We start from the raw sequence: 15,389 nt of genomic DNA on the forward strand, positions 1-15,389 counted from the left end.
TGCAGTTCAGCAACTGATTTTTTTGTTTGTTTTTCTATCAAGCTCATTATTTTCATGTGTGATGAAAATCTGTCTGAATCCAAGTTTCTGCTCTTGTTTACATTAAAGACCACTAAATTTTTATCGCTGTCCTAACTTACTGGTGGAGTTGTCAGGGCTGTGTGCAGGACTGAAAACGTTCCTCCACTGGAGAGTATTTCAGATTTCAAAAGTCAAAAATCACATCATCTTTATGTCTACACTTAGTATTCTCCTCAAAAACACTAAAGCTCCTTATAATAAAGATACAAACAACATTATCTGTCTCTCCCTCTATCAAGGACACTTGAGGACACATGATTGTAATACAACAGAGGTAGGCTTTTGAGAAATCATCATTTTGAGGAAAGAAATACATTCCATCACATTATTAGACCTTGAGGATACACACACTATGTTTTCATGGGTAACAGTGAAGGTAACCATATATAAGCAATATTAATAATGATAGTAATGACCTTGACCTTGGTTTTGGATTGCTGAGGGACCAACTGGAGTATTTTTTAAGTTACAGCCCTGCACAGTTTAACCCAGTTCTCTTAACTATCATTAGACCTATCTATGTTCCACAAGCTCACTGTATTGTAGATGACATTTTGATTTTATCTTTATTTCCCTTCCAAAAGTAGAGGTTTGGAAACCAGAATGTGGTTAGGCTGTGGAGCTGCTCTGTGGCTGAATGTTGACAGGAATGATGAAAGTCCAACCCAGCACTCTTCTGCTCCTCCATTTGTCCCCCACTTGGTCCAGTTTTCACAGCTTGTGGGTGTGTTTGTAAGTTAATCTATGAATTCCTAACCTCTCTTACAACAGGTGCAGCACCCCAACTCTCGCAGCCTCATGGACTCCCAGAAGGATCCACGGGTACTTGAGGGTTTCCAGGGCTGCCTGGACTCAGTCATGTTGAACAACAATGAGCTGCCACTGCAAAACAAACGTTCACGCTATGCAGAGGTGGTGGGTCTGACAGAGTTGAAGCTGGGCTGCATCCTCTACCCCGACGCCTGCCTGCAGCAGCCCTGTCGCAATGGAGCCACTTGCACCAGCCTGCCCTCTGGTGGTGAGTAAAAGGAAGTACAGCAACTTTTACTGCAACTGGGCATTAGCTAAAGATGAATGTAAAGGAAAAACAGATTAAACAGTTTGTATGTGGAGCTTTATGTCACAGATAAATTAAATATATCATGATGTAGATACACACATACTTGTTAGTAGGAAACATTCAGTGTTGGTTTGGGTCTTTTTGTGGGATTTAATATGCCTGACTGCTCCAACAACAGCTCCAGGTGAATTTGAAGTCACTTTGAAGATCTGAATAACCCAGACTCATTTATCACCAGTAATCAGTCCAAGCTAACTCAGCCCACTATGGCCCAGTCTACCTCCTCAGTGTACTAGGAAAGACCAGAAAGTGATGCTGGTGAAAGTACCAGCAACAGTGGTAGTACACAGAGTTCCCAGCAGAGGTGTGTGTTTGTTGTAAGGTGACAGTGCCAGCAGGCCTCACTGAGCGCTGCTGTAAGACTTCCCACACGCCTCATGTTCCTCATTCACACTGTAATGAGAAAAGCATCCTGGGAATTGTCGCAGCCCACTGTTGTCATTTACACAGTGCTGTAGAAAGGTTGTGTCTCTGATTACATGTCAGAGCCATTCCCCTGTATGTACTGGTGTACCTTTGTGTGTGTGTGTGTGTCTTCATTATGCTGTGTGAGTGCACTTTTGTGATTTCCCAAAGGTGTGTGTGTTTTAGCATAGTGTTATAAACATTACACTGACTGCTCTGAATTTTTAATGAAGCCTGTCTCCTTGTCCCCCTCCTGTCAGGGTTCTCGTGCAGCTGTAACCCCCAGTACACTGGAGGGCGCTGTGAGATGGAGATAACAGCGTGTGTTCCCAACCCATGTCAGAATGGTGGCGTGTGTAAGCCAATCGGCAACGCCTTCCTCTGCAGCTGCAGGAGAGGTTTCAAGGGCCTGACGTGAGTTCCAGTCCGAACACACAAACCTGAACTGAAAGTCCTTAAAGGGCCATTTCACCCACATTCTGGGAGAATAGATTTTATTACACGCCTCTAGTAGCATCTCTCCACACAGACTTTATTTGTCCAGGTTTGGAGCTATAGTATTGTACCATAACATTTTGCGTGTGTGTGTACAATGATTTATGTGACAGGGTTGAATGGGTACATTTTTTTCTAATAACCACTATTTTATCCAAGTCCCGGTTGTTGCAACTAACAACAACATATTGTTTCAGTCTTCAGTCTTCAGAAACTGAAGAACTGAAGTTCAACTGCAGTTTGTTTCAGTTACTGAGAACTTCTGCACTCTGCTTCAAAAGTTTTAATCTGGTTTCAAATGACAGCTCAGTACATTTAGTACTGACCATTTTAGCTTAGAAAACAAGCTGTAGTAACCCACAAATTGAGCACGTTCTTAAAGAAAAGAATATGTTGTTGACTGCATGTGCTGTTCTTGGCCACAGGGAGGCAGTAATAAATTACAATTCCCACCTTCCTCAAACACAACATTTGATCCTATTTGTCAGATTTCCCAGATTCCATTAGAATTCCTTCACTGTCAAAGAAAATATAGTGTGTCAGCTGACAGCATAGAGGAGCATACAGTGATGAATCTAATCATGCTTGCCCTCTCTCTCTCTCTCTCTCTCTCTCTCTCTCTCTCTCTCTCTCACCAGTATTACACACATGTTGATTAACTTACTTCATCAAGGCTTGATTTTTTTATGAATTCAGATCTAAAGTGGTTTTGTAGGTGAATCATAAGCCTGTGTTTCCATCTGGAGAGCCCATGGCAGTGAACCAGCAGGAGGCTACTTAGATCCAGAAATGTCCCACATCACGAAATGCATCATGTCTCTGGTCCTCCACCTGTTCTGCATCCTTAAAACAAACTCACTTTTAGTAGCTCTGCATCACTGTAAACACAACCATACAAACAGTATGACACTCCCTCTGACTCTGCTGATCCTTCAGCAAAAGCCTGACTTGTTCAGCTTTTCAAAATGTCCAATGCAACTGTTGCAGCTTTGTGTCGTTGGTGGACTCTGTCACACCTTGTCAACTGTTCACCTTTGTGATCAGATTCACTTTTTAGGGGGCACAGAGGAAAGTATTTGCTGTTGGTCTCCAATTGACGCTCTACCCTCACCCCCAGCTATTGCCCTCTGTTCTGCTTTTATGTAACCAGTCACACCCAACTTCCCATTAAAGGAGTTTAGTCTGGAGCTAGAGTCAGGACATGGTTAACCTAGATTAGCATAAAGACTGGAAGTACTGGGGAAACAGCTATGGTTCTGTCCAGAGGCGTCTATCAATAAATCTGTAGTTGTGTTATTAAGATGTCAGTTTGGAACTTTGTGGAGAGTATATACCAGATATTATTTGTTTTAGCAGTGTATCCATCCACCCAGTACTTCTGTGCAGTGTTTCAGTAACAGCACAGGTTTCCAGATTTAATCATTAAGAACAGGTTCTGGTTTTGATCTCTGCGCAGGCACAGTGGTACCAAACCTGACAACTGTGACAAGACTCCAGGAAGCTTCACACAGTCACTGCTGTTCACCAAGAAACAGCACGATAGTCTGTCAGTGTACAAAGTAAACACATGACATACAACATGATCATTAGTGAGCATTAGAGATATTCATTTTATGCTAAGCTAGGCTATCAAAATCCTGACTTTAGCTCCATACTAGCAAAGACATGAGATTAATAACCATCATCTCATCTCTTTCAAGTTGACACACATAGAGACCAAGCAATATTCTTATAGTAGAACATTACTACCAGACTACAGCTTAGTTAGTAGTAATCTGATAAAACACAACTTTATCTAGGAATGTGCTTTAGCTTAGCACTGTGTAAACTAAATAAAATAAGCTGAAAAAGTTGATTTTGACACAGTCAGCAATCACAGAGCTACTTTAGTTGACTGTACTTCAGTTTTTTCTCTCTGCCTGCCCTGAGGCAGTTGCCCACTTTGCTGAGTTGATAATCCCTGCACAGACCAGTCAAAACTTTAAAATACTATTTAACCTTGAGGTAGCTTTAAGGTCAGAAAAATCATCTTGTTTTTATTACACATGGTCTGACAGGATCATATTGTTTATCAACTTATTTCAGTAGAAGTTTATTGATTCATTGTCTTTAAGACTGCATCATAACATCAAATGGAAACATAGTGTTTTATGCATTTTCTACTCATTTTCCCCATTTTCTGGAGATCTTTACTAGAATTTAAAATGAAGTTTTTATGAAGTTTGTAATGACTGACTTGCTGAGGTTAAGAACTTTTTAAAAAATGGATTCGTGAGCACACAGGATCTTTGTCATACTAAGAACAGAGGACATGTTATGTGTCACACAGAGTTTACTCTGTAGATCTGTCCTCAGTACATGTCATCGTACTGGAATTGATCCACCTGGGAGCATGTCATTCAGCAGTCCAAAGGTTTTCATGTACCGTCATTTCAAACCAGTCTCTTTCCCTTTTTCTTCCATCCCTCCATCCTGCAGCTGTGAGGAAGACGTGAATGAATGCGACCGCAGTAATCCAGAGGGCGAGTGTGAGAACGGTGGTGTCTGTGTCAACACTCATGGATCTTTCTATTGTAACTGCACGGCGGGCTTTGTGGGCCAGCGCTGCAGCCTGCGGCCGGTTGTCGTCCCCAACATGCAGGCAGGTCATGCTGTGGTTGGTAAAGAGGAACTGATTGGCATCGCTGTGGTGCTTTTTGTCATCATCACCCTGATCATCCTCTTCATCGCTTTCCGCAAGAAGGTTTTCCAGAAGAACTACTCGCGAAACAACCTGTCTCTGGTCCAGGACCCGGCCACTGCAGCACTCCTCAACAAGGCCAATGGTGTTCAGTTTAAAACCCTGCACTGCACACCAGGAGACCCTCTCAACCTGTACTCCGAGCCCACTGTGGTGGGGGGAGGTGGGATGATGGGACCCCCACAGGTCCCTGTGAGGCCCATGGCATACACGCCCTGTTTCCAAGGAGACCCACGCTCCACATTGGAGAAGATGGTGGATGGGCGTGGCGTGGAGCACACAGAGATGAGCACCTTTCACCCAGAGTCACCAAGGATCCTGTCAGGAACCACTAGGAGGGGGGTGGTGGTGTGCAGCGTGGCCCCCAACCTACCACCCGTGTCACCCTGTCGCTCAGACTGTGACTCCATACGCAAGAGCCCATGGGACAGTGATGAGGGTGAGTGCGTGTGTTTTTCTGCCATGTGCTACAGTGGGAATGCACAGTGAGAATAAGTTAAGGTTAACGGAGTAATATTATGTGGACATATGTGTTCGTACCATAAAGGCTCAGTGTATGCATTACAGAGATCGGGGGAAGAGTTAGCAGCAGTCTCTTTTGGTATTTCGATAGCCACAAACACTGAATTCATGTAATGATGTGTTGTTCATTAGTTGCACCGTGTAGCCTAATGCAGTGCAAAATATAAGTCATACCATGAACAGTCTCTAAATGACCTACCTGGATTTAATGTAATTTTATTTTGATTTTTAGATGTAGATACTTAGATGTACTTATCTGTAACTGTAACCCACTGTAAATTAAAATGTCAGAATTTTTTGGCCCCAATCTGAGTCCATTATACTACTTATAAATACTTTAATAGTCATCAATTCTTATTTCTGCCTTTAGTATAGAATACATGCATAAGGACTGTTGTTCATATCATACATAGTCATTGCTTCAGTTCCTCAAAAGGCCTTTGACCACTGACCCCCTGACCTCTTCCTTCAGGTAAGATGGTTGACATGGCAGAGGAAGTAACGTGTTTCTCAGGGAGCAACAAAGGCAGCAACTCAGAGGTCCAATCACTGAGCTCCTTCCAGTCCGACTCCTGTGATGATAACGGTAAGACACACCCTTCACAGGAAGAGTGCTTCAGGATTCTCAGAATACCACAATCCCATAGAGTTTCATTTTTCTTTGTTGTTTTGCTTTTTGTAATGTGGTTATTTTAAAATGCTTCGTTTGCTTGTTTATTATTTGGTTACACTGGGTGTCTCTGCTTAAAAAAATTGCTCATCAAGATCCATGCAAAACCAGTGCAATCCTTCACACTTGGTTTTCATACGTTTGTGAGAAAAGGTTTGGCTAATTGTTTGGAGTAAGTTATTTTACTGCATTATTTGCTATTAAAATGCTGCAATAGCAAATCCCCATCATCTAAACACACAGGCAATCTCAAATAGAGAGACTCAAATTGTCATGTTTTTATTGAAGAAATAGCCTAAGCAGTTCCAGTTTAAATCTCTCTAACTTCAAAAGAAAGGCAATTTGAGTCCTGTACTTTAAACTAGAAAAAGGAACAAATTAAGAAATTTCATTCAGTTATCTTCAGTAACAGTGTCATAGGGGGCCTTTTGTGCCTAAATGCAGGAGTCTAAGAAAATGAGGGTGGGAGAGAAAACATGGAAGCAAAGTAAAGGAGAGTATTTCCAAAAATGGTAATAAATATGTAATTGAAAAGTAAAACAAAAAGACATTTTTAGAGTAAACCAAATGAGCTACTGACATCTACCCTAACATCAGGCCAAACTTTCCACAGGGGCAACACTGTGGTCCATAGATATGAGACCCAGTATGCCAAGTTTATTCTCCCTAGAACACAAGGAAAACTCAGGAGTCCAAACTCACAAGACACACCACTTGTGGTGACATTTGGTCCGACTGCTCTGGCTGGTTGGTCGGAGGACTCAGAGGACAGAGATGGTCTGAAGGTCTGCTGCGCTTCATCCAGTCCCTCTGCTTCCTTCTCTGACATTGATGAGTTCATTTCTGTCATGCTCTGTAGACATATGTGTCACTGTCTAATTACCAGAGGTGTGCTGAGACAGGACTGATTCCCAGGGATGACAATAGACATTGGCAGATTGATCATTTCAGTAAGTGGCTCCTGAGTAGACCTCCCAGTCTTGCCTGAGTAGCAAATTTTCACGACTGAAAATGGTGGGGAAGATCTTCATGCTGACAAATTAACCACTTCTATACTGGGGTGATATTAATCTAAACATTTAATATCTTTCTTAAAGTAATCTCAAAACTAAATTTGGTGTGTGTGTTGTCCTCCGCCATCACAATTAACTACATAATTAAAATATATGCTGGGATGTCATTGCCCAAAGCATTCTTGGTTAAAATCAGCAGAGCAGCCACACACCTGGGCATACTTGGCTAAATACAGACTTATAATCAGGGCAGTATTTGAGCCATGACGATGAGCCACAAGAAGTACAGATTGAGCGAGACCAGTAGCATCTTTAAAGTAATGGAACTGATTCATGTAAACTCTACTGTGGATATTCATTGTTCCCAGAAAATAAGCCCTATTGTCTCCTCTAGAACCACCATCAGGTCAAATGTTCCAGTGGACAGACTACTCATGTTTAATAAGCCATAAACTCCTGATTTTAATGACCTCATTCTCATTTAAACTTTACGATTTTTTTAGGGAGCAATGATTGGGTTCATGCCACACAACCACAGTGTTCTCACTTCCATTCAAGTGGAGGACCAATTTGTTGTGTGTCACACACCTGTCTCTCTCCCATGTTTTCCTGACTATAGGAATGAACTCCGAAACATTCACAAACTTTTTCTCACAACTGTCCGTAGTCCCTATAATGATTTCTCAACAACATCATTGTAAGCATTCTTGAAGAGGCTTAGGGGTTTTGACAGCTTCACAGCGTGGTGCTGGTGGTTGTTTGGCCTTTGTGCTGGAGCTGTGTCTTTGGTTTTGTGCTTCATTCTCATTGCATTGTGCTGCTCTCACTAGATTTTATTTGCAATCCATGAGATTCATTGTTTTACTTTTCAGAATGATTGTAATTCAAAACTGTCAGCTTTTTAGCCCCTAATCATCAGTTGATTGAATATGTGGATTTTGCCTCAACCAAAATAACACTGTTTCCATTGACATTCCTGTGCTTGCTAAAGTCTGACTGGTGTCATCAGATGAGAAAGTATCTGCACTTAAATGACAAAAAGCAGCAGAGATGTTGTTTTATCAGCTTTTTGCTTTTTTATTGTTTTGTTCTCATGTGGCTTTCTTGGTTAATTTTCTGTGTTTAGTAGTGTAAACTCTATAAACCTCCATATATATTAACAATATTGTGTGCAAATGCCCCCAAACATCAAAATCAGCAAGAAGGCTTGACTGTGTCAGACCAGAAAATCCCCTCTGCAGACAGGAATGTCAGCCATAAGCAATGCCACAGGTGTGAGGGGATACCCCTGACCAACACCATGATGAGCATTTTTCACTTTGAATGACTGTATTTCAAAACTTATCTCCTCCTTTTTTCCTTCCACAAGCCTCCATAGTGACTGTCATTCGACTGGTCAATGATGCAGTCGACACAATCGAAAGTGAAGGTACCATGTCTCATCCCCTTTGTGTCTATCCTTTTCACTCTCCCACTCTTCTCTTATCTCAGTCTTGTCATTGCAGTCTCTTCTGAAAGAGGTGTTTTCAGTTAAGCTAAATACACTCTTATTGTGTGTGACATACTGTATCGTTCAGTAACAAACCCTTCTGGCCACTGTACATAGCTTAGCTGTAACCATTAGGACTTACATTTACAGAATATTTCTTTTCTTCTCTCTCACACATTGTCACAGTCAGTCCAACCCACTTCCAGGTTAGCTTCTATTCCATTAGCTCTCAGTGGTCAGTATATTTTTTCATAAAGCAGTGATGGCTAACCATGTTCCACTGAGAGCCATCATTCAGCAGATTTTCATGCCAACTGATCACCTCAGTAGGTGACTGAGATCACTGATGAGATCCTCCCTTCTACTCTACTCATTCGACAAGTGTTTATCAGTGAGTGGAGCCTTTAGTTGAAATGAAAACCCGCAGGCTGTTGGCTCTTCATGGCACGTCATTGGGCAATTATCTCGAGAAAACTGACAAGATGCTTGTTCATACCTTTACTTCTGAGTTACTTTAACAAAAACAGGGTGGTCACAACGGCCAACCTTTCACTCAGGACTGACACTTTTACTTTTACTTTCTCAAGAATTTTACATTGATGTGATTATAAATACAAGAGAGCCCACAGCAAATCTTGTCCTATCTTAAGACTATGTTAAGAACAACAGACACTGTTAATGGCCTCTGTGTTATGTTGTTCTTCCATCTGACAGTGTCAGTCATGGACCAAGGTCAAACCTACAACAGAGGTGACTACCAGCCCCTCCTCCTCTACCCCTCCCCTACCTATCCATCTATTCTTTTATCTGTCTATCTGCAGTGAGTAGACAAAATAAGTCATCCAATGAAAGTAACTTCACTGTGCACAAAATTCACATGGTAAATACTGCTACTGCTGGGTCATATTAGGCTGTGTTTTTCAACTCAGAGCCTCAATGGAGCAGTTTTCCTGTAGGCTATTTAGTATTCAACCTGATATGATCCACCTGTGGAGCAAACTGATGAAATCAGTTCTGAGCTATAGTCCAGGAGAAGGTTATTTCAGGAAAACTCTCTCCTTTTTCTTCAGTCATTATTTGCACTAACCTGCAATGCCCCCAGACCAGATACTGTATATAAAGATAGTGGAGAAAAGACAGTCTTGCCTCCCAGTCATTGGTAGAGTCTGTTATTGCCTCTGGGAGCCGTGGCAACCAAAACATAATTGTGTGTGTTTAAAACAGCAACATTTTGGAGATAAAACACCTAATTTCAGTGGAATCGCTGCGATCTGTGGATCCACCCACATGGGCAAAATAAACCAGTGCAGATCTCTCACACTTAGCTGAAATTTGGTGACGATTAAAGCCAAAGTCAAAAGCTACTGCTCCTCTCATCTCTCTGCAGGGGAGCCAGTTGCTAATTAACATCAAATTAGCTGCACCTTTAGAGTGATACTCTGAGCTCCTAAACCTGAAGCCAGTATTCAACCTCTACTTTACTCCACCATCAGCCTGCATGAAATCAAATATTATAGAGAAGCACTTCTCATTTCAAAGGTAGTCTCTCCTGACTGAAATTATTTTGTCTACCCTCTGTATCTTTCTACTTCCCTCTATACCCAGCTGTGCTTTCATACTCCCATACCTTGCCACTGATAAACTCCTCTGCTCACCCCCTTTCCTAGTCGGAGTTTTGTGTGCGTATGTGTGATCTGATGCCCCCTCCACCTCCAACTGCTCGTTGTGCTTACCCAACTTTGTAAACCAGAGCAGACACTCATACCCCCCCCCCATCCCTCCCCTTTTTCCTGCCACGTCTCACCTTACTGCATCCCACCACGCCACTTTGTTTGGATTTTTATCTCCAGCCCAGTGATGGTATTGTACCAGTTGTTGCTCGATGAAGTTTTCACAGCCTCAGTCTTCAGATGGTTTGTGTTCTGCTTTGATGCATGGATGTCTTTTTTTTTATTATTTGTCATTGCTTTTGTTTTAACTTCACTCACCATATGCTCTTAAACAAAATATGCCTTCAGTTGAATTAATATACAGAATTATTGGTAGATTTTCTTGTTGGTCAGCCTGACCTTTGTGATGACCGTCATCGTTCCTGCTATCTCAGTAGATCGCTGGCTCCAGTGCTCAATGCTAACACCATAGCATACCCTAAATGGCTCTCATTTCATCAAGACAGGACAGTAGTTTTATTTGAGAGTAGCCTCCTCGTGGTAAATTCAGACACATCACATCACTAGTTTTAGCCCCAGGTTAGTCATGAATGTTTTCTGATCTGGAGCCCCTACCGGCAGAATGATCAATGGCCAACAAAGCCTCATAGTTAACTTAAACAACATACAAAACCTCCAAACTACTCATATCACTGTTCTTTTGACTAATACTTTTACAGCTACACTTTAGTGAAGTTGGACAGGCAACAAAAACCACCATGGTTAAATGAGACCGTTGACTGTTAGTCACAGAAAGGGTGTGAAGTTCAGTCACCCAATGATCTACCACAGTTCTTTGCTACTTCTGCCTTTGCTTCTGAGAGAGAACAGTCATTATCTGCAAAACTGCAACAGGTCATCTCTCAAAAATGGGATGATCAACCAATTCGAGTCAGTATTCTGGTGAGGGGAGTCTTGCTCTGGTCGCTGAATGGGACACAGCTACTAAGCTGATTGATTACAGGTTTATTCAAAACTGCGTATTAAATATTTGCATGTGCTTAAATGGTAGCAGGGTGCATCGGAGCCAGCAACCCACTGATGTGTGCACACATCACTTTGCTACGCTGACCTACAGAAAAATCTCCCAGCTACTTGGTGTATACTTCTAACATCCAGAATCAGATGTTGCTGTGTTTTTTTGAGCCCTTTATTGATATGGTTTGAGCACTGCAATTTTTCATGATGATCTCAGCATGCTGCGACTCTTGTGACCCTGACCCTCAAAGGCTTCTCTTGTGCATGTCACATACCCTCCAAAGACCTAACATGTTTTCTGTACAGGTTGTGCCGTGTCATGTACTTGACCCTCAACACCTCTCTGTATTGTTGATGTTACTGAGTTCAGTGTGCCTGGTGCATAGTCAAGGCATGTCTACTGCACAACTCTACATTGTGGAGACCAGTTTGTTGGCTCGGCCAAACGAGGGCCACTGATTTTCACAGTGCAGATTGTTACTAACCGTCTCCCCCTCTACTGTACAGCGTATCACTGGGACACTTCTGACTGGATGCCGAGCACAAGGCTGTCAGACATTGAAGAGGTACCAGGCTATGAGGCAGGTCCTGGCAGTGAAGTAGCAGGCTCAGCCCCCCGCCTTGGAGGAAGCACCCGTGAACTGGAGTCAGACTACTACCTGGGGGGCTATGACATCGACAGTGACTACCCCCCTCCCCACGAAGAAGTGTTCTTGAGCCAAGACCAGCTGCCACCTCCTCTGCCCACAGGCGAGGACTATCCTGAGCCCTACACGCCACTGCCCACCAACCCACCGGTCTCCAAGGAGAGCACACTGAGCTCTGGCAGCACTGGGCGTCAGCATTCCAGGCCACACTTCCACCCCAGCCAATACCTGCCTCCCCACCAGCTGCCCCTTGGGGAGGTGCCCCACGGAGACTTCAGCACTTGTGGGGTAACCCCAGGAAATGGGGACACTGATGACTCTGTGTCACTGAATATGCGACTGTCTGTTGGTGCATCATCAGCCTCAGACATGTCAGCCCCCTGTGGGCTGGATGACTCTGAACATGGCAGCGACTTTGACAGTATGGATGAGCTTCGTCGAGGGGTGACCATCATCACTGACTCACAGCAACAGACTGAGGTGTGATTGGTTGACCAGTGCAGGGATGCTATGAGGTGTAAAATGGGCCAGAAGGAGCATAAGATTAGTGTAGATACAGGGAGATGCACAAGTGGATGGAGATCACAGGGGATGAAATGCTTTGTCAACAAGGCTAGGTACTGCTACAACCATATACTCTAATGACCTTAAAACCACAAATTCAAAACCACATTTAACTTATTTTAAGAAATATCCTACCATGCAGTTCCGTCCAGAAATGGAAGTGTCATGTTTTACAGTACCATAAACAACAGACTCAGTGTTGTCAGCCCTGTCCCCAAAGTGCACAACTGTCCTGTTCCTATAGGGAGTCATTTGTAATGTGAAAAGAGTGGGATAGAGAATGTGAATGAGAAAGATTAATCCAAGAGAGATTAAAATTTACAGATGTGGTAGAGAAAATTTGAAAAAAGAGAAAGGACAATCATGAAAGTGAAAGGGTTGTTTGGTTCCCTGCTCCTTCACAGAAGCCCATCGGGCCACTTCTTTCTAAAAAAGACACAAGTCCCCATTTTCCCTTTTTCTTCCTTGGATTTGTAAAATTTGTAGTGCCCGGAGCTTGTACAGACTTTGTAAAATAGTATGACCTTACAGGTGAATAAGTATGAATCAGTGTTCTGGCCACATTTCAAAAAGCCATTTATTTGTTTTGATGTGGAATGTGCTTGCTCCTCTCCCAGAAATATTGAGATCCCCACCAAGCCATGACATTTCAATGATCCTCTCTCATGAGCCCAAAATGCAAAATGTTTTTTTGTACCATGTTTTGTGTGGAAGCCAAGAGCAGCTGTAGTTGTTAATGTATTTCAATGCCTGTAATCACAAGATCATAAATCAGTTAAACCTATCTCCAAGTAAGACGCAGTATTTATATTTAGTCTTTAAAGGAGCAGTGTGTAGGACTGGTGAGAATGCAGATTGCAACCAACTGAATACTCTCACACCTCCCTTTCCAAGTGTGCCAGAGAGTCTACGGTGGCCGTTAGGTGATAAAATGACGTCAACTACCCCATCGACTAGTCTGTCACGTGAAGGGTTTCGTTTACATTGCTGTTTTTAGGTATATTAACCTCTCCGTTTTCATCTTCTTTGTCTTCCGTACACAAGCTGCTTTGTCAGTGTAAAAACATGAAAGGCCATATATGGAGCCACTGTTTGGTTTGGTTTGTCTATCCTGAGCTCCAGTAGAAACGTGGCAGCACAAAGTTGTTGACTCCGTGGAAGAGAACCCACTCAATATGTAGATAAAAATGGCTCATTCTAAGTGATCAACACAACAGTTATTAATTTTAGGTGATTATTCACTAATAAAAATGTACCTATGTATAATATATTCTATTTCTGCTAATATATCTCTGTAAATGTTACACACTGGATCTTTGAGGACTGATCTCCTGGGATAAATATTTAATTCTGACACCAACACTGCTCCATCTTGCTGGACTTGACTGTAATGGACCATTTTTATATTGTCATATTTTTGCTTAAGTAAATGACCTGAATAATATCCATAACTGGATAAACTTTTCAGAAATAGATGTGGGCATCACAAAAACACAGTGTGTTATGTTGTAAAAATGACATAATTAAGACACGATCATGAGAAAATAATCTATCCCCAGAGTTAAGTAGAAATGTTGATACAGAAATCCTTAGCAACTACAGCTACTCTTTGCTTCAGTCATTTTGTTTTGTGGAATTGCTTTAACAATTTTGCACTAGTGATTTGGTATTGGTTCATCATGATGTTTTTGATTAAATTTTGTGCCATAGTTTAATTGTTCTTTCTTCTGAAATAGGTGAAAAGACATTGTAAAGGATACAGTGTCACAATGTCTCAAACACCAGCTGCATTATTCTGTGAGCCTGAGTCAAATTTGATCTGTTTAATGTTGTCACACCGTTATTTCCAAAAAGCCATGTGGGGCAGACACATTTTTAGTGATATTGCATTCCAATGTTTTCTGTTACTTTGTAGCATCTTCACCACGTTTGCAGACAGAAGTCAAACCCTTATCCAGGTCACTAATGGCTTAGTTCCCATCTGGCCTCCAGGACAGACAGCACATCCGACTGCTTCAGATCGTCACTGTATTGTACTATAATCTGCCTGATCCACTCGGGCATCCAGCTCCTTTTTTCTTTGTAAAAGATGTATGTTTGTGTTTAAATCTCTGTACAGTGTACATAGCTAGGTTGTTAAAATGCAGATTTTGTAGATATGGAATTGAATCCTGAACTGCCTTTGAGTTTTTTTGTTGGACTGTTTGATGTGAATGTGGACAATAAGAGACTGTGGAATATCAGTTATTTTCACATCATTCCTCCTCTGCCACTGACTCTACGCTCAAAGTTGTTTTTACTCTTTTAGCATTGCTTTTTAATTCCACATGGATGCCATTTAAATATTCTAGGTGAATTTTGCACAGTATTAAATCCAGACATTTCATCCCAGCAGATGGTTTGTATTTTGTTTTGTTAAAACATTTTTATGGTAATGAGGGAAAGTTTTTGTACATTTCTTTCATCTGGAATGTTTTGATGAATTTCTAATGTTCTTTTCAGGTCTGTTTGTTTTCAAAGACATTAGGCAGTGTCAAAAATATGTCCCCTATCTGCAGAAATTAAGTGTACAAAGTAAGTGCTTTTTTTTTACTTTTGTTTTTTTTTTTAATTCAGTGCAGAAAATAAAAAGGTTCTTGCTCACCATGTTTACTGTTTTTCAAATCTGAGATAAATCCACCCTTACACATCACATCTGTTCACTGACAGCCATGTTAAATACTTTTGGATAATACTTTGCATTGCACAGTCTCGCACATCTGACTTGCTGTTGTCAGTATCACTCACCCACTACAATTTGCCTTGGCCAAAGACCAGAGATCAAAGTTTTCTTGTCCCTCCACTGATAATGTCATATTGCAGAGCTGTGTAGAGAATGAGTTTGTACTGTATGGAAACTGTATTTAGGATAATGACAATAAGAGTCAAAGTGTAAAGCTGTGGTAGTCAAATTAGT

The 15,389-nt window shown here is 41.8% G+C and overlaps 1 protein-coding gene across 6 annotated transcripts in view; it reads left to right on the forward strand.

The window, feature by feature from the left end:
* The window catches only part of fat3a (FAT atypical cadherin 3a), a 156,708-nt gene extending 141,629 nt beyond the window's left edge, over window positions 1-15,079 (forward strand). For 4 of the 6 annotated variants that reach the window (XM_018701644.2, XM_051065369.1, XM_018701655.2 and 1 more), the window contains 7 exons: window positions 853-1,099; window positions 1,867-2,020; window positions 4,580-5,280; window positions 5,836-5,949; window positions 8,416-8,475; window positions 9,250-9,285; window positions 11,730-15,079. In XM_018701644.2, coding sequence (XP_018557160.1) covers window positions 853-1,099; window positions 1,867-2,020; window positions 4,580-5,280; window positions 5,836-5,949; window positions 8,416-8,475; window positions 9,250-9,285; window positions 11,730-12,355 — 1,938 coding nt within the window. In that variant the 3' untranslated portion in view covers window positions 12,356-15,079. The remainder of the gene's footprint in view (window positions 1-852; window positions 1,100-1,866; window positions 2,021-4,579; window positions 5,281-5,835; window positions 5,950-8,415; window positions 8,476-9,249; window positions 9,286-11,729) is intronic. The other 2 variants (XM_051065371.1, XM_051065372.1) reach the window with 1 other exon arrangement.
* The last annotated feature ends 310 nt before the right edge of the window (window positions 15,080-15,389 follow it).

The sequence above is a fragment of the Lates calcarifer genome, linkage group LG21, assembly GCF_001640805.2.
Source record: "Lates calcarifer isolate ASB-BC8 linkage group LG21, TLL_Latcal_v3, whole genome shotgun sequence".
Classification (NCBI taxonomy): domain Eukaryota; kingdom Metazoa; phylum Chordata; class Actinopteri; family Centropomidae; genus Lates; species Lates calcarifer.